General features: G+C 36.7%; 1 protein-coding gene across 2 annotated transcripts; it reads right to left on the reverse strand.

Moving 5' to 3' along the window:
* Positions 1–929: 929 nt before the first annotated feature.
* On the reverse strand, positions 930–26,619 carry LOC123866905 (blood vessel epicardial substance-like). 2 transcript variants are annotated; one of them, XM_045908677.1, is made up of 8 exons: positions 26,445–26,619; positions 11,490–11,859; positions 10,542–10,744; positions 9,860–10,054; positions 7,614–7,722; positions 5,923–6,034; positions 3,231–3,413; positions 930–3,005 (listed from the first exon to the last, which is right to left on the reverse strand). In XM_045908677.1, the coding sequence occupies exons 2-8, from the start codon at positions 11,802–11,804 to the stop codon at positions 2,785–2,787; spliced, it is 1,338 nt and encodes a 445-aa protein (XP_045764633.1). In that variant the 5' UTR covers positions 11,805–11,859; positions 26,445–26,619; the 3' UTR covers positions 930–2,784. The 2 variants fall into 2 exon arrangements, with proteins under 2 accessions (XP_045764633.1, XP_045764634.1); XM_045908678.1 differs by lacking the exon at positions 9,860–10,054.

Raw genomic sequence — 26,619 nt, forward strand, 5'->3', positions numbered from 1 at the left:
ACCTAGAGTTCCTAAAAAAATATTTTCTTGTTTGAGTCAGGACTAAATGTGCCTGTATATGGTTTTTTTTTCGTTTCAATTTCAATTCCAACTACTTAAATTAATTTACCAACGCCAAAATAATGATTAAGAAAGGGCCGGCGCACATATGGTTTTCACAGTCAAAATATTATCGACATTGTCCTCATTGAAATAATATCTAAAATCAATTGTGCATTCGTGCGGATACTCGCGCATCCGCGCGCAGTCCCGCGCATGCTCACGCATTCTCTGGTAGAAAACTTCGCGGGCATGCTTCTGCGCTGCGCTCCGCCATATGTGCACCGGCGCTTAGTTAGATACTACTTTGAATTCATACGCATTACATTACCGTGAGTTGCGTTATGTCCTTATAACACGTTGCTTGTTTTACGTTTTGATGTTAATGTTTCACGTTTTGATGTCGAAGACATGTCCGGCAACAACTAAATAATATATGAACACTATACTTATTGTTCTAGTCTCGACACCCTTCATTCGCGAAGAAACAACATCAACTCAACACTGATGATGACGTGATAATAATTGTGATATTATATCATTATGATGGTGTGTAACGACTAAAACATCTATTGAGAAGAAAAACAACGTGAACGTGAACAATGTTACGTTAATATTGGAGTCAGACAGTTTACTCTGAGTGATGATAATTTTCCCATTAGTTTCCCATTCTCAGCAAGAGTCGAAGGGGCGTGATAAACGTTGTCCTATAAAAAGAAATTATGAAAGGAAACTATTCGCTCCATGTTAACATAATATCACACTTAATTATCGAAGTGGAGATCGATTGATTTTCGAAATATCTATTCCCAAGCTATATTTAATGTTTAATAATATTATGTTTCATTCAAAATGAATATTACTTTTATTTAACCAAAATAGGTTAATACGCATTTAGAATAGAATATATTTTGATTCCAATAAACTTTCAAAAGTGTATTTGAACCGTCAAAATAATTAACCATTGGTTCGAAATGATGCCCTTAAAAGTAAACTGCCTGATTCTCGTTTATGATAATGTGTAGGGTGAACATTAAAAGCAGATAGTTGTAATATGAATGTGAAATATTTCTTAAAATGTGCATTTCTGATAATAGGTTAAAATTTGTAAACAGTAATGCTTCTCTCGTTATATCTTTGAAACCCGTATCATTTTGGGTAACTTAACTATATTTTATGTTTCTTAAATTTCAGGATACTTAACTAGTATGCACTTTTAAATTGTTTCATAAAGATCGATTCTGTCGATTATGGATAGTAATTAATATCTTAAATATGATGATCTTTATGAAAAAGGGCTATCTAATATAACATCCAGAAAAATATTATTAGGTACATGCCCATTATCAACATTTATGTACTTACTATTTAATGACTGTTTTTTATTTCTTAGATACTTACAAAACAGTTCAGTCTGATTTTATTATTATTTTCCTACCATTAGGTATATAGAATTGAAAAGTTTTTAATATTAGACGTTTTTCGTTGTAAGCAGTACGTCGAGATTTTACACAGAAAAAGCATTGCAGGTTTCAACATCTACGGATATATTTTTTGCAATATCAAATAAAGATTTATAATTTTTAAAGATTTGTCTTGGCTTGTGTGAGCATATTTGTGCTCCTGAACCAACCTTGATGTACTCGTAATAATGTAATGTGGGTTTGATTACATTTATTGAAAATGCAGTAAAAAATCTGATATCAGACGAACTTAAGCATAACTATACGTTTTGCTCTAGATAAGTTAAGATCAGAATTACTGATATTTCAATTCATCGAAAGAAAAAGACCATTGTCAATAAACTGTGGTAATCAGAAACAAAATAAAACCTCTTCCATTCCCCTCTCTGTTGCCTATAGATTCTCTTCTATTTCTTTGCAAACTAAATTGGTCTACTTTGCGAATCGTCATCAGTCACTTTCTACAGCGAATAAGTATCCATATACATTATACAGTGTAACAAAATAAAAGCGTTGAGCGATATTGTTGCAAAATAAAATACTATATTAAAAATACATTTAAGTAGTTCTAACTAGATAAGTCTACTTCTCACACAGTAATTAATTTAACACTGTCATTTAACAGTCCACTTGTAGGTAACTATCACTATTTTTCACTTGTCATTTTTGTCACATCTCAGCTGTGAGCACTTTAGTGTTTAACACATTTTCTTTCGAGCGAACGAAACTATTCACTGAACGCATACACTTAATATGGGAAGCTCGTTTTTTTCTATAAAATATAGATAGCACTTTTAACTTAATACTTGCGAAATTAATTTCGGTAGTAAAATAATTAGGTATTTGATTGATTCCGGATAGCTAGTTTGGGATCCGCATAAAACAACAGTGTCTATACCATAATTATTTTCTACGTAGGTATGTAATTAAGAACTTATTCTATTCCTATTAAACATGTCTGTAAAAAAAGCTCTTAACGATTTTAAGAGAAAAATCCATGAATGTTTACAACTCAAAAACATCGAGTAAAAGAATGCATCGTTATCGTGACGAAACTGATGACACTTGATCGAGGCTCAAGTATCGATACTTTTTGCAGATCGTACTATATGCACCTTGTTTCATAAGAAATCAAAACGGTTAAACTATGCGTACACTAAAAGTCAGTTGTGTGGGGCGTCATCGTTCGCTCAGTGTCCGGTCAGGGGATGTGCGGCGCGGCGGCGGGGACGCAGAAGGGCGCGACCAGCGGCACCAGCTCGGGCTGGGGCCGCGGCCCGCGTCACACGGCCGGCTCCGCCGCGGTGGCCACCTCCGCGAACTTCACCTCGCGGCTGCGGCGGCACGACGTCGCGCGGCGCGGCGGGCTGCGGCGCGGCGCCGGCGGCTGCAGGCTCGCCGACGACGTCTGCGTCAGCAGCCGCGGCGGCGGCACCACGCCGCGCCCGAACGGCGACTGTCTGAGGAACTGCCGTGCCACCATTGGTTGCCAGTACGAACTACCTGTAACCAATATATCTTTTTTAAAAGCTACGACATGACAGTCAAATTATTATTATTGGACTTAGAATACCTCCAGCCCACTGGCCCGATGGGCTTTAAAAGTGGCGGGAAATGGATGGACCCTGTTTGGTTGCGCGCTCTCGAAAGGTCTATGTGCAGCTATTGATTCATACAGGCAGATGGATTTAATTATTTTGACAACTACTTGTAGTAGCAAGTAATTACCTCGGCCAGAAGTAGAAGACTTAGCACGCCACGCTGCGCTGCGCAGACGGCCGCGCGCGCCTTCGTGCACTGCGTCGACGCTCGCAGAGCGCGTGAGGTGCGCCGGCGGACCTTCGTTCTCGCCGCTGACGCCCGCGCCCAGTCCTTCACTAACTGCATACAGCTTATGCGTTATATCTTTACCTGGAATATTGAAGTTCAAGTATGCTCACAGTGGCAGAAATAACATGAACCCAGGCCCTCGATCACGGTAAAAAGACAGCTAGGCACAGTGTAACGATTACAATTACCTCCGGTTGGCCGACATATTTTGCTCGCTAATGGAGCATACTGCATATGCATGCATATATACTGCATTGTTGCAACAAAAATACCATAAATTCTGTCAATCACAATAATTGCGTTTTACGGAATCGACCAGCAGTTAATTATAAAAATAATATAAAATAATAATAAAAAATAAATTGCGAAACTTATGGACAGTATGTAATTAGATAAATCGATCAAAATTGTTCGTATATCTTGTGCTCTGTCAGACTAATCGAGAAAATTGTAACTATATTATTTTATCCAGAAAAACGGATTATCCACCGCATTATTATCTCAAGAAAATTTCAACCATTATGTGTAGGTATGTTAGGGATTACAATCACAACCTTCAGCAACGCTACGGGCTAAGACGGAACTTTTGATTTTCCAGGACAAAAATAGCCTATCCGTAATAGCCCGTCCCCGGGATGCAACGTGTTTAGCTGTACCATGCAAAAATATTTAAACGGATGATCCTTTAAAAATCCCGAGGGATCACCAGGATTTAAGAATGCAATTCTTTACAGCATCAGGATTGAGGAGTTGGGTCCTCGAGGTTAAGGTAAAGTCTTTACTTCGTATACCTTCAAAATCAATCAATTTATAACCGACAGTTTCTAAATCCCATCAGTTTTGATCGTCAGGTCCCCTGCAGCATCAGGATTGAGGAGTTAGAATCCAAATTTTTTATGAAACAATGTCGCAAAGTTCCTTTAGCGATTAAAAAAAATAATTATGCAAATCGGTTCAGAAATCTCGGACATTCAGGTGTACATTGGTAGAAAAACACAACTCCCTTTTTGAAAGTCGGTTAAAAAGTAGCCTATGTTACTCCCTGGTCAATCCTTTACTCGTCTGTGAAAGTCTCGTCAAAATCGGTTAAGCCGTTCCGAAGATTAGCCCGTTCAAACAGACAGACACACAGACAAAAATTTTAAAAACGTGTGATTCAGTTATGGTACCGTGCAAATAACCATATTATGAGCTTAATATGACAGACACTTCAATTTTATTTATTAGTAAGTATAGATTCGAGTACTTACATACCTACTCAATACTTTCAGCCTTTTGTTGCCGATGCAGTTTACTATTTGTACCGAGATTTTGCAAGAGAGTAATCGCCAGTTCAAAGGGTTGTGTGAGTTCTTTATAGGCACAAGTTACGCAATAGCAAAACTTTTGTGTAGACTTGGGCTGGTTCCAAAAAGAGACCATATATTGAGAGTATGGTTGAAAGGTAAAGTGACTAATGTGCAAAGGGTAATATCACTACAGTAAGCCCACACTCAATATTGCTATGTATGGAAAAATCAATATAGAAATTTGAGTACGCCCGAAGTTTGGTGGAATATTTTCATTTTTCTACGTCGTATTGGTTATTTTGAAATGTGTAGAAGCATATAATAGAATTCATATCATAATCAAAATAAAAAATCCGCCCTTTTTAGCCCGTTTGAGTTGAGCCTATCTATCCCCTATCCATACTAATATTATAAATGCGAAAGTGTGTCTGTCTGTCTGTCTGTCTGTCTGTCTGTCTGTCTGTCTGTCTGTCTGCTACGCTTTCACGGCCCAACCACTGGACCGATTTTAATGAAATTTGGTACAGACTTGGGATACATCCTGGGAAAGGACATAGGCTACTTTTCATCCCGGAAAATTGAAGAGTTCCTACGGGATTTAAAAAAAACCAAACTCCACGCGGGCGAAGCCGCGGGCATCCTCTAGTGATCAATAAAAAAAAAAATTTATATTGGGTGGTTACTGAGTATAAAAAATAGGGTTGTAGATAGGTAGTACCTTCAGGATGGTGTAAAACCACATGAAAGTCAATTTCACCCCAAATAACCGTAAAACCATGTCATCATAAAAACGTTTATTATTATTAGTCCTTCCGCTTTAAAATAAGCCGAACTCCCAAAAGTGGAAACTGATTAGTAGCACAGTATGGGTCCAATGGGTGTCGACCTTTGGATTTCGGTTCGCTATTTGACCGTTGAGGCTATAAATATACTGACGCATCTTTAGCGGTCAAATACAGCAGCAAAATGAAACACTTTACCTATACAGACGCAGGTAAGTGTCTAATTTTTGATATTTTGTCCATAAAAAAATGTCAAAAAAAGAGTCTTTGTTTTTGACATTCGTTTAGGAGTTGGACGCAAATTTAACATTAAGGTAAGTTTCAGTACTAAGCAGTATGGCTTCCGAGACTGTCAAGCGGCTTGACGTCAAGCACGTAGTTTAGTTTTGCTTGATCAAGCAGCTCGCGCTCAAGTAAGTAGACGACGCGCTCGTCGAGCAGCTTGACCCAGCAAAGGGCATTTTTCAGTGGTTATAAGTATGTCTCCGACCTTAGCTTCAAAAAGCTGAGGGGACTGACCTATGAGACAGTCGAGCACGACCTTGAGCGCAGGGCGGTGTCGCAGCACGCGCTCGAGGCGCATGCGCGGCCAGCAGACGCACGTGCACACCTCCTCCGCGATCACTGTCACCTGAAACCAAATAATTTCTTGTGTTTACGATCGCCAATGGAGTCTTCGTTACTATTATTGTATAAAATTTGAAAAATATGTAAACTAATTATATTAAGTTTTACGCAATAAAAAACGGAACGCTCTTAACCTCGGGTCTGTCTGTCTGTCTATCCATCCCAGACACACACACACACACAGACACAGCATCAGCAATTTTATTTAAAAAAAATGGTACGTTTTTAATAGATTACTTTACACAAGCAATTATCATGATTTACTTATTATTATTTATTTATTATTATTATTTAATTAGAACGGACAACACCCAATTATTCTAAAGACCTTAAATCGAGATCATACGGAAAATTTTGATATTGATGAAAAGAAAACAACAATAGCTGTACAATGTAATAAAGAAGTCGATAATATTATGTCTTCAATATAACATCTGTTGTGTGGGGTTCTTCAATTCAGTTTATAATTTGAGATCTTTACCTAATTGTATAATGTTGTCTCAATTATTTCCTTTGATAAATCGTCCGTCACCGAGAAAATGCATTATTCATATCGCGGTCCGGAATTATTTAAGTTAATCGCGTACAGAATCTCAATGAGGTTTGTCATTACCCGGCTGTAACGCATATTGCTTTTTTATCGACTTTTACTTATATAAAATACTGAAAGGTCACAGATGATTCACCCAAGCTATCAAACTATCGGTAACTATCGGTGCAAAGTGTCGGTAAATATACTCGAGTACGGAACCCTCAGTGCGCGAGTCTGACTCGCACTTGGCCGGTTTTTTTATTTGTTATGACGTGTTATGTGAGGTACTGTCTTACACTTTTCAATGACTTTGATATTTAATTCTGGAAGCTCACCGTTCAGTTTACCCGGGAGTAAAAGTAGATATCGGTCTATCTATCTTTGTAGGTACTGTCCTTCCCCGAAATACGGGCTAATTTTTCTACCAAATTCGTCAAAATCTTTCGCAATAATAATTTTAGTATAGTATGGATTTGAAGATTGTGTGACATGTAGCAAGCAGCCTTTATGGTTACTATCGTAGTAATTCTTCAAATAAAACATTCGTGCGCGCATCGCTTATTCATCGTTTATCCAATTGAGTTGAAACTTCGTACAGTTATTGTCAGGAATTACATGTCCAGTTTTTGATGTGGAACCATCCATGTACAAGGTCGCGTGTAAGTTGCATTGCAACGTAATGCATCAGCTAGTACTTTGAATAAAAATTAACTGGTGTTGGCAATATTGTTTCTTTGTTATTTCTGACATGTGAATCTAGGTAAGTACGAGTAAGTTAATTTTTTAGTTTGTAAGTTATCATTAGTTCCATATCGTTCCGTTTAAAGTTTAGAAAGTACAGTGGCGAATTAATATGAGATACGAGTTAAGAACCTGTTAAGATATGAAACATGGTAGGTAGGTACATAAACCAACATGCCTCCCGTAAAGTATGGAGTGAAAATCGTTGTATAGCGAGATCTTAGATCAATATGCCTATTTAAAGTATTAGAACAACGTGCTTAGTCTAGTTTGATAATAATACATATAATATAAAAGGATAAATTTTTACCTGGAAGACGTCGTCTGACTGTTCGCGGTTCGCTTCCCACTCCGGCGAGTCAACGAACTGGTAAGGCTGTATATAATGAAGAAGCGTTTCATCACAACTCACTCGCATCCTACCGAAAGAGAAAATATTTATTTGATAAACCATATTGTTATACATATTAAAAAGCTTTAAAGGCATTTAAAACAGAGTAGCCGGTAAAGTCACCAACTCATTGAAGGGTTGAGGTCAAAATGGCAAATTGGTACGTACTATTTTGATACGTACTACCAATAGTATGATAGATATGGTTTGGCTTATTTTCAATAGTTGGTAAGTGCATCTTTAAGAACCCTGTACATGTCCTCCCTAAATAACTCAGTTGAGAAAACGAATCCCCTTTACTTCGAACCTATGAACGAAATATGGGGATGTCCAGCATAAAACAAAATCACTGTACGACATGGATTAAGTAATACAGTAGATAAATGAATTAGCAGATAATGTTGGCTATATTATTATTATTATATGTACATATTTTTTGAATTTGATGACTTACAGAAACAAATCCGCGTTTTTAGGGTTCCGTACCTCAAAAGGAAAAAATGGAACCTTTATAGGATCACGTCGTTGTCTATCTGTCTATTTGTCTGTCCGTCTGTCCGTATGTCGTGTCTGTAAAGAAAACATATAGGGTACTTCCCATTGACCTAGAATGATGAAATTTGGCAGGTAGGTACCTAAGTCTTCTTATAGCACAAGTAAAGGAGAAATCCGAGAAGCGTGAAATTATGGTTACATCACAAAAAAAATATTTAAATGTGTTCAATTTTCAAAGTAAGATATGAAAGGGCTTTACCTGTATATTCTAAAACAGATTTTTATTTATTTTTGTACATAATAATATACATAGTTTTTGATTTATCTCGGTGTGCGAGTCTGACTCGCACGTGGCCGGTTTTATTATAGGTACTTATTTTCTTTAGCATGCATGTACATTGTAGGTACATGCATGCACTTACACACAATATTGGATGGAACTTGTGAAACAATAATGGTTGGCGCGCAAGCTCAAGCCATCAGAATTCCAGACAGCGTCGAACGAACTTTAAATAGCAAAATGGATTTTGACCGCGAGTCGACTTGCGTGGGCAGAGAAAATTGCTTGCTTTGCCTATTATACAAGTAACGTGCAGCAAAATGCTGCTACTCGCTACATCTTCGCGAACGTTGCATAATTTTTATTTATGGTTTCGAAATGTTTTGGACGAGAATTCGACTGAACACAATAGTAGTTTAAATATTATGTGTACATATTATTTATTTTAAAAATGAGTACAGAAAAGGTGTAGGGGAATCAGAAATGCAATTTCGTCATACCAGGACACAGTGCCAGGGGCACGAAATGCCAGCGACGCGCATAAGACAATGCTATAATATTACCTATATACATACCTATTATTATCTATGTAACTATACAAGTATTATATACTTACCGTGTCGGGCATCGATAAAAGCTAACTCCTCGTGCTTCATATTATTTGCAACACAAGAAATGATAAATAATAAATATAATGAACCTAAGTGTGCATCCATAATACCTATCTAAGTGTAATAAATTCGAAACGATGACCACGTACACTTAGTAGGTGTACCTACTTATAACAGTAGGTATTCCCTAACGGCGAGGTGGAAAATTGATGTCTATGGACCCACCTAGGTAAGTATATTAAAGGTATTGACCGAACCCACAGGCCTTATCTAAAAGGATACTTGTGTTCGATCGAACCATTCAAGTTGAGTAATTTGTGCAAATCTAACAACTAGAATATTAGTAGGTATGGCACCGATCTAAAATCTAAACTATTTATTCTAAAAAAAACTGCAAAAATATAAATACCTACAGAATAAGGTAAATAGGTATCTATATCGTTCTAGTAAAAGATCTAAGAAGTACGTACATTTTTGATTGGATAAAATATTGTTTTATGGAAATGGAAAATAAAATCAATACCAATACCAAAATTCAAAGTTTATTGCCAATTTTTAAAAAAAACTTTCTGAAGCGAAATTTCTCAGCGGACGCTTGTGACGGGGACCTAACTCTCAAAATGTGAAACTAACGAACGCGGCAATGAAATACAACCTCATGGGCTAAGCAGCGAGTATTGTTGCTGTTTTATGGGTGCCCAATGGGTGAATACAACTCAGGTTTTTTTAATGTAACCTTTAACATAAACAGTTTTGACTAAACGAAGGTTAATACATACTTTCCCTTTAATATTATGGATAATCTTTCGTCCGCTGGCGTCACTTCTTCGACCGCATACGCCTCGCCCGGCTCAAGTCGGATGACCCTCGCTTCTCGTGTTAACTCCTGAAAGTGCTTCTTATTCACTTTCAGAGGCTTGAATAGTTTCAGGTACAAATCTGTCAGCTCTAATGACAACGCCGGTGGAAGAAACCTGAGGAAATGTAGCTTAAAACAGATCACGAAACTAAAGAAGCTTACAAACTAGAAACTACATCCTAAAATCTATTCATCCTTACTCCTAGTTGCATGATTAGGTAAGTAAAACGTGTACGATTATCTAGAGAAATTTTAATGACAAAAAAAAACAAAATGGGACCTAAATCTAGTATCTATTTAACTATACGAAAACTCTAATTTCAACTAGAGGATGATACTTTTGCCCTGATTGATACTTTTCAAATTAACGTTAACTGTGCGTAAATCTATCAAATTATAGCAAAGTCAAATCTTGATATTATTTCCGCCGCATTTCTGTAAATAACAATTTTCTTTTCTTTCTTCTTTCTTCATTGAAAAATCGGTCCTCACACAGTTAATGTTATCTAAAAAGTTTCACTAGAGCTCCTGGATGAACTAAAATAAAACTAACGGTACAATTATGTATATCTATTTAGAAAAAATGGATACAGGTATTTTACCTTATAATTAAGAAAACAGTGTGTATAGAGTTGACTAGAACAAGTGCGAGGCTCCACGCTAGGACGTCGGGCGCGCAGACCTCGGCGCCCGCCCACATGCCCATGAGTACGGCGCCCGCCGCGATTAGCGCTCGCAGCACCAAAATGCTCTGCTTGAAACTCTTGGGTGCCAGAAATGCTATTGCGAAGCAAAGATTTGCAGCCTAAGGAACCAATAAAAAAATACAAAAATATACTTAATGCTTATAGTAAAGGACATCTTTCAGAGCTTAGAGCTATTTTTTTATCGCCGGCCAACAAATTCTAATCTGTTATTATCACCTGATTTGTAAAACACATTCAAACATCTTATTAAATATTATAAACTCTGTCTGTCTGCCTGTCCGCTAGCTTTTCACGGCCCATCCGTTGAACAAATTTTGATGGGTACAGAATCCGGGGATGGACATAGGCTACTTTTTGTCCCGGAAAGTTAAAGAGTTTCCACAGGATTTAAAAAACCTAAATCCACGCCATTGAATCACAGGATATCGTCTAGTAAAAAATATTTAAAACCCAAATTGTACTATGAGTAATCTCACATAAGTAATTTGAGAGAACTGAACTTAGAACTTTGATATGTATATACCTACCTACGTATTTTAAAAGTTCAACAATACCTACATTATAATGTGCTACGCAGACACGTTATAACAATAAAACTTATTCTGATTTTGTTATTGTGAAAAAATAGCTCACACGTAAATTTCTTATAAAGAAAAACAAGAAACCTAGAAACTAAGTGAACTCTTGTTAACATTGTTTGAGTTTGTCGAGAAAGAAAATATATGAAAACATTCATAAAAGTTTATTATATTTTTTAAGGTTTTTAGTTTTAGGTTCATTATTTTACTAATTTAGATTTTATTAGGTACTATAAAAGGACGTTGGGGTGGGTGCAAGAGGTACCTGAAAGAGATCCTGCTGCGCGCTAGTCCACTTGGCGCAGAACCAGTGGTTGTCGTGCTCGTCGCTGGAGCTGGCGTTGAGCAGCTCGTAGTCGGTGTCGAAGGTGGAGTTGATGCGGGAGAGGTTGAAGGCTAGCGTGGCGTTGAGCCAGGGCGCGGCGGTCGCCGGCGCGGCGCGGGCGGGCGCCATGCCGCGCTCGCGCCCCGCCGCCCGCGCGCCACCGCCGCCGCCCGCGCGCCCCGAGCGCTCTTTGCTCCGCCGCTCCAACACGAGACGATTCAGTTGGGCTCGCGCTTTCAGTATTACCAACTCCATTACCACTCCCTGCTCCTGCCGCCTCCGTCACGTGCCACCTGCGACTCCACCCTAGCTGCAACAATTGATGATACCTTGCTTACTCGTGCGTCCGTACAATAAAGAAAAAAGTTCGGTCAAGTGCGGGTTACACTCACATACCATCTTATCAGAAATAACACTTTTTCTTATTCAAATTTTCATTACGGCCGTTTTAATTTTTTTATAATTTGCTGCTATAAAGCGGCAATAGAAAACACATTCTATGGAAATTTTGACTCTACCTATTACGGTTCATGAGAAATCCGCTGACAGACAGACAGACGGACGGCCGGTCGGCCAGGTAGCGGAGGCTTAGCAGGATCCCGTTGACACCCTTTGGGCACCAATCCCGTCAAATCACACCGTCAAACCGAATTTTCCTCCTTCTTTGCTATTAAAGTTAGTTTGGGTAATGAATAAGATAAGTTAGTTTATTTGGCACAATAACAACATAACATTGACTTAAATTAATTATACCTAATAACAAACATTACTGTGTACTTGTATCCCGAGTTTGGGTAACGATCAATGTACAATGCGTGGAAGGGTTGTAGAATCCAATAGAACGTTAAAAGTTCTAGAGGTATCTAAGTACTTTTGCAAAATCATCTATTTAAGGAAACCCTTTCCAATAAATTCACAAATATTGCCTTATTTTAAAACTAACCTAATGATACAATTTCCTAGTAAAAATTTACCTACTGTCGAAATCGGTACAGATTTGACGATGTTATGGAGTAGGTAACATTAAAAAATATCAAATTCTTTTTGTTGGAAAGGTTGTACAATCAGGTAAGCTTTGTTCAAGGATGAAAATCTGATGAATATCACACTAATATTATAAAGGCGAAAGTTTGTGTGTGTGTGTGTGTGTGTGTGTGTGTGTGTGTGTATGTTTGTTACTCCTTCACGCAAAAACTGCTGAACGGATTTGGCTGAAATTCGGAATGGAGATAGATACTATCCTGGATTAGCACATAGGCTACTTTTTATCCCGGAAAATCAAAGAGTTCCCACGGGATTTCGAAAAACCTAAATCCACGCGGGCGAAGTCGCGGGCATCGGCTAGTTAATAATAATTTTAACGTAAATAATTTTATTATAAGCCCAACCAACCCCTATGTTATGTACCTAACAGTAGGTCCTAAGAATATTGTATTCATTTTTATTTAATACCGCCGAGTCGAAGTGGCTACCTTCATAACAAACGCTAAGAAAGTCTGTGCAATAAAATAATTTCACGAGCTCTAGACTGGAAAATATTAACTTAAAATTACTTAAAAACTTCAAATATGTAGGTACTTACCTACGTACTTATAATAAATTAAGGCGAAATGAATATATGCACATGATGAAATAACTAAATCCTGGTTACAAATTAAGCATAAAAGTTTATAGCTCTAACGTTTACTGAAATATACCTACTTAATATTAAAACTAAGTCATAAAAGTTTCAAGATATCAAAATTACTCGGATGTTAAATTGATTGTAGATAACCATATAATGCCTTGAATTTAAACTGTCGCTATCCAAGCGAACGTATATCAAAGTGGACGGTATAACAGTCACTCACATTATATGACGATTAAAAGTCACGAATACCGCACAATTTTCATACTATGCATTTTCGTTTTAAATAATAAAGGTTTGTGACACCATACGAGATGACATTCAGCTTTAAATCCAATACCAGGCCAAAAAGTTTTTTATTGTTGGAAAAAGTTAATACCTAAATGTCATTTTTATAATGTGATGAAGACTGGGTTCAAAGAACTCTATACTACTCATCTAATCTTGACGATGTGACGATGTACTTGACGATCTAATATGTATGTATCACCGACCTGTAGAACTATTATTATAATAACAAGTAACTAGACAACGCTACCTTACCTAGATCGGCTCCATCCTCCCCTTACACCGATCCCAAATCAACCGTTATATAACTATCACAACCTTCTAATCAACATTTCTAAACAACAATATCCATACATATGTAAAAACACATTTATCTATACAAGCTGGAACGATACAAGAAAACTCACCAAATAACCGGTCACGAGGGATCGCCAGTTGAGAATGCAATTCCTTACAGCATCGGGGTTGAGGAGTTGGTCCTCGAGGTCAACGACAAAGTCTTTACTTGGTATAGATAGATAGATACCTTTAATATCAAAATTTATAACCGACAGTTTCCAAATCCTTGAGCGTTGGTGGTCAGGTCCCCTGCCGCATTAGGTTTGAGGAGTTGGAATCCTTTTTTATGAAACATTGTCGCAAAGTTCCTCTACTGATTATTTAAAAAAAAAATACGCAAATCGGTTCAGAAATCTCGGAGATATCGATGTACACTGGTAGAAAACCACAACTCCTCCATTTTTGAAAGTCGGTTAAAAAAGCAGCCTATATGTTAGTTACTCCTTGGCTAATCCTCTACTTGTCTGTGAAAATCCCGTCAAGTTAGGTCCAGCCGTTACGAAGATCAGCCCGTTCAAACAGACAGACAGACAAACAGACAAAAATTTTAAAAACGTGTGATTCAGATATGGTATCTTTGAAATAACCAAATGAGCTTAATATGAGGTAGTTATTTCGAAATTACAGACAGGCTCTCCAATTCTATTTATTAGTAGTAAGTAGTATAGTATAGAAAAGAATAGATATAGTTTTAGATTAACTGACCAAGAGTGCCAGAAGACTCGACATTCGTTTCTTTAAATGTTATACAACATTAATATCAGATTTGTGGACTGCAGTCATATCTTATTCATCTTTAAATTCTTACTTTGCCCCGTATGATGGCAGACAGCAACAGTATCGCTATTTCTGTTTCCGTTTCAAGTTGACATTCGGGAAGCAAGTAAATCGCATTTCCTTGGCACACCTGCAAGCCATTAACTATAGAAAACGATGAATATAAACGTTCAAGAATTTTATTCTAGCATCTGAATTAATTTATCTACCTTCTTATATCAACTTGAACTACGAAAGGTGCAAGATACGCGTTTCAGCCAACTGGTAGAACTAATCGGCCACATCGGGCGACAGGTCAGGTCATGCGTTAAGTCGCCGATGCAGCCGACTCAAGTTTCATATAATTTTAAGTGCTAAAAATTGCGCATCGAGTTACGTGGCATGCAACATCTTGGTCCTATAATTGTACTGAAAGTCTAAAAATTAGTCTAGTCATTCAAAGGAACGCTGCCAGGGACTTCCTTTAATAAAATTTGTTTTTGGTTAATACCTATTATATTTTTTAAGGTTTTTAGTTTTAGGTTCATTATTTTTATAATTTAGGTTTTAGATGTTCTGAAATAATTTCTGTATAATATTGTTTATGAAATAAAAACTTTTATTGTACTGAAATGTTCATGTGGTTTTCTAAGTTTCCTTCTCTTTCGCACAATTGCACCTACCTATATTTTTGTTTTGCTTTGTATTCCTATGATTTTATAGTGTATACAATAAAAGTATCATTCATTTTAACATTTTCAATGAGCTATTTCTTCACGCCACAATGAATGAACCGTTTTGGCTGAAATTTGGAATGGATATTAATATCATATAGGTATATAGGTACGTATGTATCTTATACCTTTTTACTAATAGCTATTTTTTACCTATGGAAATCAAAAAGTTCCCGCAGGATTGTCAAAGCGCGGGCAAAGTCGCGGGTATAATCTAAATAGGTTTGATATATTTTTTAAATTAAAAATTTAAAAAAACTAATTTCAATTTTTTTAAATAATAATAATAATAATTTTTATTCATCCATTTTATCATATTTTTATTCAATGTTTTTTTTTTTCCGTTACTTTAGTTTTTTGTTGTTTATGTTATTTTATTTCTCTTTTGTTTCTGTTATTTATTGATTTTGTTGTTGATGTTATTTTATTTTTTGTTGTTTCTGTTATTTTTTCTGTGTTTCTGTTATTTTTTCTATGTTTCTGTTATTTTTTCTGTGTTTCTGTTATTTTTTCTGTTGTTTCTGTTATTTTTTCTGTTTCTGTTATTTTTTCTGTTGTTTCTGTTATTTTTTCTGTGTTTCTGTTATTTTTTCTGTTGTTTTTGTTATTTTATTATTTGTTGTTTAAAAATAGGATAAAATGGGAAAAATAAATAAATGAGAGATGAAATTTTTATTTCAGGCAATATAAGTCACAAGACAACCCATAACAAACAAAAAGAAAAAGAAAAAACACAAAATAATATACAGCTTAATGTAGATATACATAGTATAAACTAATCTAAATAAAGCTGTTGTTGTCGCACCGATGCAGGTTTGACCAATTTTTAGAAAAAGGATTAAAGATGATGTAACCACAAATTCGCGGTTTTCAGAATTATTCCTGTACTTGTGCTATAATACCTACCTACCTGCCAAATTTCATGATTCTAGGTCAACGGGTAGTACCTACCCTATAGGTTTCTTGATAGACACGACGGATGGACGGACGGACGGACAGACAGGCAGACAGACAACAAAGTGATCCTATAAGGGTTCCGTTTTTCCTTTTGTGTTACGGAACCCTTAAAAGCATCTAAGTAAGGTGTCTTTTTATTTCGTTCCAAATATTATATACATACATACATAGATTGCTAAAATCATAACCAGAACCATAGTTCTCAAATGTAGTAGATTATTTCTCAGTGGTAGATTATTTTGACGATTCGAAAGCACTTGTAAAAGTTTACTTGAATAAAAATGATTTGAATTTGAATTTGTAGGTATGTAAAGTCTGCCAACCCACACTTGGCCAACGTGGTATAGACTATGGCCAGACTCTTCTCATTCGGAGAGGCGACCTAGTGTTCAGTAGTGAGCCGGCGATGGGTTGATCATGATAAGTTTAAATGTATTTAAATAAATAGTGAGGGATACCAATAAATAAAGCTTTTTTATTATTGTTATAGGTATGGAGCGACAGAATTGCGACATGTTATTTATGTCGATAATAATAATATGGGCGCGATAAGCCTCGCGTTGCCTTCACGTGTTATATAATTGCATGGAGTGTTTCTTGCCAGTTTGAAGAAAATTCAATACATTTTCCATTACACAACCGTACGTATAGGCCATGTTAGGCATATCATCATGTCAAGAGTACATATATGGTTGGTTCCTAGGAAATTTTCTTGCTGGGTTTGGCGGCTATGCATATGGCACTTCAGACTCGTCACGTTGACCGTTGCCGATCTATTGTGATCGCCACTGCTTTACAGTTCTCTTCCAATACTAATTGCTGCCAGGAATAGCAGCTTCCTGGCCGAGATGTTTTTCGCCTCCTTCGGGTGCAGTTACTATATGTTTCCCTAGGTGAAGACTAGGTGAATGCATTAGTGCCCGACATCGGTGGATGATGTGTAGGGGCAGAGCGTACATATAACCGTGTCTTGGAGCTTGAGGTTGAACATAATAATAATATATCTGTTCAGTCCACAATGCCCCGTTAATGTCCTAGGAGAGCTGGTAAAGCCGTTGGCCAAACGTGCCGTCCCTTTACCTATAGGATTAGAGAGAGGGAGTAGCGAGAGAGTTCACCTGTGTTTTTGTTTGCGCACACAACTTTTACAAGCTACTAAATTATGTACATACGCTTACTATACGACTGCCCAAAAAGGTGTGTAATACTTTCCGGGGTCCTGAATGTATGTATATTATATACGTATGTACTCATATTATGTATGTATGTATGTATGTATCTATGATGTACGTACGTTTCTCGGTTCCACCATAACTTTCAAATGCCTGAACAGATTTAGATGACTGTATGGGGTATCGTTAGCATCCTTACTGGTTATTTTTAGCCGTCTTCAAAAAAGGAGGAGGTTCTAAATTCGTCGGAATCTTTTTTATTTATTTTCAAAAAAAAAAAATATGGTAGAGCAGTCGTTCTACTTACTAAAATTGTTTTAAAAATTACTAAGTAAAATTGAAGTAAGGCTGAAAAGCAGTTATATGTAGTTAAAGTCACTTGTTCCGTACTACAAAAGGAAAAAGGAACCCTTATACTCGTAGGTTCACTTTTCTGTCAGATTTGTCTGTCTGTCTGTCGTGTCTGTCAAGAAAATCTAGATCCCGTTAACCTAGCATCATGAAATTTGGCAGTTATGTAGGTATTATAGCACAAGTAAAGGAAAAAATCCGAGAATCATGAATTTGTGGTTGCACAATAGTCATATCAATCAGTCATAAACTTGCAGTGTTCTACATAAAAGTGTTATATCTTGTAAGGTGGTACGGAACCCTTCGTAAATACATATATGGCATTATCGCGATTCAAATGTTACTAACATAGGTGTATTAATGTGCCCCACTTCCCCCTTAATTATTGAAAACCTCCGGAGAACTTTAATGCCCTACTTAAGCACATTAGGACGTTCAACTAGCATCGCTGAATGAGGAGAATGTCTGAATTTAAACGACCGCCACTTTTTCCTTCATTCAGAAATACGTGTCTAAGGTATTTCTGAATGAAGAAAAAAGCCTTTCGTCTTAATCGCAGGAATGTTTTCATATGAGCATACAGTTAACAATACTTGAAAGCTGCAAGGGGATCTGATATTATTGTTTTGTTTCGTAGAATCTGGTAGTTTTCATAATCATTAGCAATTAGCATATTGCATAACATTAACATAAAAACTGGTGAAGTGCGTGTTAGAGCCCCAGAACACGCATAAGGTAGAGTTCCGTAGTCGTAGCTGCTAAAAACTTTGACAGTCATTATTACGTAAGTAAATGTTTTTTTTTTCAGAAATCTGTTGCTGTACTTTTTTACTTTTAAATATGCCTGTACGTAGGGGAACGGTAACTGTAAGGTTGTGCTAAATTTCAGTGACGGACAGACAGACAAAAAGAATGACGCAATAGACGAAAGTATAAGGGTTTGGCTTCCTTGTTTTACTTCAGAACAGAAAAAGAAACACCTACTAGCATAAAAAATTAATTCCATTTCCATTTTATACAACCAGCACAGCAATACACTGCTGTCTCCACTGTAATGGCGTAATGAGGGTTGACGGCATTTCGTTTTTTTCGTAGCCTCCCTTTGTGTGTAGAGCCGTAACCTATTTTGTCTCAGTCACTGAGGCTTGCCAAATCTATAAATAAAGTGCACAAGGAAATTAATACAGCAAGAAGATAGCGAGTTTTGGATGTATCAGTGTAAAGAGAAGAATGTTTTGTTAGGTAACATATCCATGCTAATCGAATGTGAGTCTATCTGACTGCCTGTCACCTTTTCACAGCCCATCCATCAAACTGATTTTGACGAAATTTGAGACCAAGAGAACTTAGCTTGCATCTCGGAGACAGACAAAGATTATTATGTAGCGAAAAATTCGTAAGTCTATGATTATGAATTGATATTTTGAAACGAGCTCGGTTCGCTTAAAAGGCCAAAACGAGAGATACTATATCTTGCATTTTTTCTCAATATATTTTCGAGGAATCAGGAAGTTCCGTGTTGGAAAGATGTCACTTTCGACCTGCCCTATATGGAGTTAGCTTTAACTAAGGCCTATTCCTGTAGCCGATATTGCTACATGAATGAAATATAATAAATATTATGTACTGCAACATTCAGCCAAAATCGGCTAAGATCGCTTGAGCTAAACAATAGCCGTCCAAATAATAGTTCAAGTTAAACTTCATTATGTTCAGTAATTCAGAATTTATAAGGCTCTGACAGACGGACGGACGGACAAGTGCAATTTCACTCAAGTAGACTTAAAGACCACACTGCGCTCGGTCAAATATTTGAGTTTAACTTGCAACGAGAGGTGTTATATCAAACCGTAACGAGACGTTTTATCAAAGTAATGGCTACTTTGAAAATACTCTCGTTTTTGCAAACATCACCATGATCAATCAACCACCGTTCCACTACCGAGAACGGGTCTCGTATCAGAATGAGTAGGGGTTAGGTCACAGTCTGCCACGCTGGGCTAGAGTGAATTATTGGCAGACTTCACACACCTTTGGGAATAGTATTACGGAGAACTTACAGGCATGCAGGTTTTCTCAAGATACTTTCCTTTACTTAGCAAGTGATACTTAATTTTCTTAAAACGCTCATAACTTCGAAAAGTATTTATTTGCATAACGGATATAGGTACGAGTAACATCGAAAAGCTAAAACTAGAAGTTCGTGCTCAGGAGCGAACCATGAATGAGGGTGACTTCTTAACCAGTTTAGGTTATAAATCGCTTTTTTATTTCAACAATAGAGAGGACAACAGTAGCTGATAAATATAAATAAATAATTCTAAATGGAAACAATAAAACATGGAGGGAACGTTAAAAACTGCTGCCAGCTACGCGCTCACAGATGAAAATACTTACCTATTGAAACAAATTTTTATTTCATTGCCTTTTTCAGTTAAATTTACTTTCCAATATGTAGGTACCTACGTTTGTTCTAGAACGTACTATTTTTATACATTCTTATGGTTCTTACGAACTCAGTTCAGTGTGGTACGCTTTTCAATACCCAACTGCATACACATTGTTCGACTATTGGTTTTATTTACTGTTAAATAAACGAATGTATAGATCACAGAAACTTAAATAAGGGAAATAATATCTATTGTCTACAATATGGGAATCCTGTGTCGTTGATATTAACGACAATGAATACCATTGAAGAGTTTAATGATATGAATGATATTAACGATGATGACATTGGAGAGTCGAATGAAAGAAGAAGAAGAGTTTAACAGGGCTCTCTCCGTCACTCGTTTCCACTCGTTTCATACAATCGTAGTTCCAATTTCATTTGAATATCAAGCAACCAAAGTCCATGAAATTTTGCAGACATATTCTAGAAACTAATATCTGTGTCTGTGGTGTTTTACATTTTTCTAAAAATGTGTAGTTTTAAAATTACAGGGGCTCAAAAATTTGTATGTAAATTTTAAGGACCGCGTAACTTTGAAACCGAATATTTTATCAGAAATCTGGAAAACCACAGACATAGATATTAGTTTCTAGAAAATGTCTGCAAAATTTCATGGACTTTGGTTGCTTAATATTCAAATGAAATTGGAACTACGATTGTATGAAACGAGTGACGGAGAGAGCCCTCTATGCAAATTGAAATCTATAATTTCTATATAATTTATTTGCTACATCAATCTGTTGTATCAAAATCTTTAAAATAATTTTGCAATCCGCACAAAGATTTTTTGATGGATCGCAATACGATTTTCCTTATTATTTTGAACAATTTACCTATGAAGAAGTTTGATGTATCTATACATCCACATTAAGTTTATAGGTGAGTAAACCTATCCGTGCAAAGACGAAGGGAGTCAGTTAGTCACTCATAAATCAATCGTTTTCCAAAACAAAACAACTGTCGCAACGAGATAGAATTGTGCATTCTCTCCTCATAAGTTCAAATAGTAATAGGTTATGTGAAATAGCATGGCTGGTTTCAACATTCATTCCAGCTTAGTCATATTATAGGGGTGAGTTAGCTGGCACTGCCGCGAGGCGACAGATTGTCGCGACCGCGCCTCTGTGACCCACCAATATCCCCTTACATATCAAAATAATGCGCTCAATCACCTTCCAAAGCTGTATAACAGTATATATATATAATATACATATGTTCAAGAGAAAGAGCTATATTATAATCGCAAGGGTGTCATCTTCAAATTGGAAGGAAAACCACCCTAAGCGTGAAGCTAGCCCGACTTCATACATTGAATACATGTGTAGAAAAAAAAAATATTTTTTACTTTTTAGTGTTTGTGGTTATTGAAGTTGTTTTTTTTTGAATTTTTTTTATTTCACAATTTTTAGTGGCCCCACTTATTAAAATATGCTATGCCTAGTTAAAAAGCTACTGTTTACTTAGCTATTACACTGATCGCGAGCAATTAATCCATTGAGGAGTTCTGTTCTCCATCTTCGAAGATATTCATCAGATCTTCACTAAATTTATATCAGACCACCTGCAAAATATACCCTTTTAAACTAAAAAAAATCCAAATCGGTTCAGGCGTCATTGAGTAATCGGGGAACATACATAAAAAATAAAAGGATTCCGACGAGAACCTCCTCCTTTTTTGAAGTCGGTTCAATAAATTTCTCAAATAGGTGCAATCATTCTGGATATTTTTTATTCTTTCTTTAACATATATTTATCATTTAGCATAGATTCTAGGAGCTGCATTAGAAACGTTTGAGTTGCCTCCAAGAATTTCGGAGTATCAGATATTTGAAAGGATAGAGCATGACTGCTAGGTAAGTCGCAGATTATGTAGATTTAAGACGTAGAGTCCAGTCCCTCCAGAATGGGAACATACTATAACATTGAGCATAATAGAAAGATTAAGAAGACGTTAAATTGGTATCGATATAATTTATTAGAAAATATATATTATTTATAGGTACCTACCTACAATATAAGATATATTTATATTTAGTTAACTAACATTTGCCAGCTATTTAATCGAAAATTTGCAAAACAATTTTTTTCACAAAGAAGTTTTTTCGAGTGAATATACCTAACCTGTGTACCCATTTTTAAACTGTACCTACAAAATATTTCCTTTTCGTACCGGCCAGAATGTTATTTAGTAAGCAAAGCATTATGCAAACGACGCAAACGGTCGTTGTTCGTATTTCCGTTTAGGAATGCTTAAAAAATGTTTGCCAAGGACTAACTTGCATATACAAAACCAACTTGCATGTAACGACATATTTTGTATGGAAAGATTTAAGTACCTACCTACTGTACGTATCTACATTGGTAGTTTTGCACACGAAAACCTCTTTAATATACCTATAGTATTTATCCTACTAATATTATAAATGTGAAAGTGTGGATGTTTGGATGTTTGTTACTCAATCACGCAAAAACCACTGGACGGAAACGAATTATTCCCTGGATTAACACATAGGCTGCTTTTATCCCGGAAAGCTTTACCAAGCTTTACTGTGTACAGTACCTAAAATGTGTAAAATTTTAGCGCTAATAGGTGTTCGATTCAATTTTTTACAACGCTATATATAAGGGCTGCCATGAAAGAACAGAACATGCCTATTAAGAAAGAGCAGAATATTTAAATGACCAGGAAATCTACTTTTTTCTGAATAATAAGATGTAGACATTATTCCTATTTGGAAAGATACTTCTCTGTGTATAAATTGTTGCTGTGTTGTTATAAAATACAAAATTTGTTGATGGCAACTCCGGGTGAGTTAGCCGCCAAGTCTTTTATCAAATCCAGTGAAACCCGAGATAGGCAACGTGATCGAGAGCGCTGTTTGCGAACTGTATAGCTGAGGGAAGTGAAAAGGGTTGGGGGATTCATTCAATACCTACTAGACCGAGGGTCCACGGGCATAGAGTGAAATAAAGGTCATAGCTCATTAGAGCCACCCGGCACCCAACCAGCACTTCGTCGTTCAGCGTCTACTCGCTATCGACAATTGATCCACGGATGAGCACTGCGTTTTCACTAGTGAACTTCGCGTGGTCAACGAGTAATTGTTGCATGGTCAACTAGTGGGCCTTGCGTGCTTTTCGATTGTGCTTTAAGTTATATGCTATAAGTTTTTCTTTATTTATTTATTTATTTTAAGTTTTTCTTTATTTATTTATTTATTTTAAGTTTTTCTTTATTCATTTTAAAAACAAAGTGATACGACCGACACGTAAGAAAAAAAGGCTAGGCATGAAGGGAAGCGGTGCGTCACCGATGCATCGTCCTCGCGCGTGAACCACTCAGCCGCTGGTCAGCCCGTGGGCGAGGCGCTCTGCAGTTGATGTAGTGAGAATATACCTATTGTACTCCATTTAAAGAATACTAACCAGTAACCACTCGAGGCGAGGTGGTGCTGGTCGGGTGCCGGGTGGGTCTGATGAGCTATTACCTTTATGTTGCTTGGATTTAGCTGTTAGATTATTATTCGTTTTTAGTTTTTACACTACAGTTTTAGACATGATACACTTTTCTTTTCATTTTCATAATATATTCGCACGTAAAAAGAATCAACCATAGAAGAAACCATAGTTTAGCCATTTCTACCCAGTATTCGCTCCTCCAAAAATGTGTGAAAGAATTGCTGTGTTTATATGAATGCGCTTAAAATACTATAAATAATTAATGTATTCTTCTCAAGTATCCCAAATAATTATTAATATATCTTGAAAGTTACATATTTTAGTAAAAGACAAGAACTCCTACCACCCTAATAACATTTTTATGTTCAAAACAAACCATAAATCAGATTTTTCCACTACTAGATGGGGCCCGCGACTTGGGGTTGGATCCGCGTGGATTTGGGGTTGTTAAATACCCCATGGGAACTTTCATTTATGGGATAAAAAGTAGCCTATTTGTCCTGCATATAGGCTATAAGCTAACTTCGTTTAAGTCGGTTCGACGGATTGTCCGTGAATAGCTAGCAGAGAAGATAGTCAAATATATTTTCGCATTTATAATATTAGTATGGATTGGATGACAATATGGATAGAGGTTCGCATGAGATTAATGACGACAGCATATACTTATCGACTGGAAGATAAGATTGTATTGCGTGACGAACCAACCAGTAAAAACGCACCGAGTCACGATGTATTTCGTAGCTACGATTTACGAATTAAGGCTGAAACAAACAGACCGCGCAACGAAAACTTGTTCATCACGGGCCAAGGCTACTAGAAGTCAAGACAGACTAATGTAACAAACTTATAAAGAAAGAGTACGTTTTGGTGAGTCACTTTGTGTATGTATATGGTGATCTCCGAAACCACTGCACCTACCTATTTGAAAAAATTCTTTCACCATTTGAAAGGTTCTTTATTCGAAATAGACATTTAACGTTGTTTAACCCGGGCAAAATTGGGGCGGACTGTTAGTCTATACTAATATTATAAAGGGGAAAATGTGTTTGTTTGTATAATCGATAAACTTTGAAACTACTGGACTAGTTGTAGGAATTTCTTCACCATTAGCAAGCTACTTGTTTGTATATTATTTAGAAGTATCATAGGCTATAATATATTATGTATATACAAGGTTGTCGGAGATGTGACGTCTAAAAGATAAATTTAAATACCTTACAAGTTACATCAGGGGGTATCCAAATCACCCCTATGTATGTTCAACGATTTTTATAATATATCCAACTCCCGGGCGAGATCGGGCGTAATTAGTTAGTGTATTCATAATCAATTATGAATACACTAGCTAATACGCCTTCCTTATCAATAAGGGACCTGTATAAACGCGTTTACACTGCGAAGGGCACGTGTTAATCGCGCTTCACTGGATGCCGTTGGCTTCAGTGCTGTAGTTTGGCGTACTTCATACAACTTCTATAAATAAGGCGTTAGATATTGTTGTTGGTGTTAGCACCGTCGCTGTTGTTATTGACATAACGTATTCTAGGTATCTTTGCAGACTGATATGCAAGAACTTATGTATAAAAACATCTGCATAATTTGATGTTTTCGTCATTCATGTTAAAAAAGGAATTCATTGATGCAGATCTTTTAATGGATGCCTTACAAACGACGGACACGAATTCATGAGCGTTCAGTTTACAATCGCCGCCACGCCGCGCTACCATCTCGCGTTGTTTTTGTTTCAAGTTTTAACCACGTTTGCTTAGCTTTGATATAAAAACAACATTATACGTAGCGTGTTTAGGACCGAGACCACTGTTGAAAATCATACTGCTATGCATAGACATTTATGAAGTAACATTCTTGTTTTGTTTGTGCGATTTTTGGATGTAATAAACGAAAACACTAGTATCTATCAAACAAGCTGGGGTTTGTGTAATTAAAACTTTAAAATTTTTAGAGCATTTTCAATACAGTTTTCAACTTTTACTTATATTTACCACAGTTCACAAGGAACGTTTATATTATAGCAGTATAACCGTTTGCTGTACCTACTTGACAGTTTATTTGTAATTAAATTAAAGGTGAAAACTAGAAAAAATATTGTTATCTATTATTTCAAGAGTCACTTGAGCTGAGCTGGTGTGAAATCTTTTTAGAATATTCTTACTCATTAACGTGGGATTAGATAAAAGTTCGCCTCGAAATCTAATGAAGATTCATTTGAATACAGTTATAATTAAGTAAAATTTATTTTTAGTATCGAAGTAGGTAGCTACAAGCATCCCACTCACTGCCTAGTGCCTACGCTACGTGTACACAAAATGTACGACCTCAAATATTTTTTCCTCAATCATGTATGTCAATAAATTGATAACAATATACAAAATATGGAAAAATCTAAGTTTATGTAGTAAAACTACTTTATCTAGTAAAAACATCACGCTGTTAATGTTGGAGCACTTAAGAAGTGGCATATGGTATTTACTTTAAAATGTCATACTCACAGTATGATATAATTTGTTTAAAAATTAGCCACTGATAAGGCGCTATTACATCATGTAAGGCAACAACAGAATGTACCTCTACACGCATATGATGAAAAGATCGTAGCGCCTCTACGAAGTCTACGCGACTCACGTAGCACATACCAAATCGGCGGTAAAAGGTCATGTCCATTTGTAAGGTATTTTTTATCGACCCCGAGATGGCTGCGTCTTTAGCCAGCGACGTGAGATAAGAGAGACCGCTCACCTGAGCAGCCGAGAAAGCGTCCCGTCTCTCCGCCCACTTGTGGCGGTGGTGATAGTAGCAGGGCGTCGCTCACGGAACGTCCGCATATCTTGCACTTTCATGCCGTACCATCATAAAGCACCACAACACGAGCAAGCGCAACACGCGAGTGTCATAGTGGACCTCGAAGCGGCAC

Source organism: Maniola jurtina, chromosome 7, assembly GCF_905333055.1.
Source record: "Maniola jurtina chromosome 7, ilManJurt1.1, whole genome shotgun sequence".
In the NCBI taxonomy this organism is placed as follows: domain Eukaryota; kingdom Metazoa; phylum Arthropoda; class Insecta; order Lepidoptera; family Nymphalidae; genus Maniola; species Maniola jurtina.

What these genes read in the sequence shown, in the direction of transcription:
- LOC123866905 (XM_045908677.1), bottom strand. Translation starts at nt 11,804, where the DNA reads ATGGAGTTGGTAATACTGAAAGCGCGAGCCCAACTGAATCGTCTCGTG. An exon ending in TCCATAATATTAAAGGGAAA is followed by an intron (nt 7,723 to 9,859) that starts GTATGTATTAAC and finishes CTCTTTCGGTAG; the next exon opens with GATGCGAGTGAGTTGTGATG. An exon ending in AGTCAGACGACGTCTTCCAG is followed by an intron (nt 6,035 to 7,613) that starts GTAAAAATTTAT and finishes ATTTGGTTTCAG; the next exon opens with GTGACAGTGATCGCGGAGGA.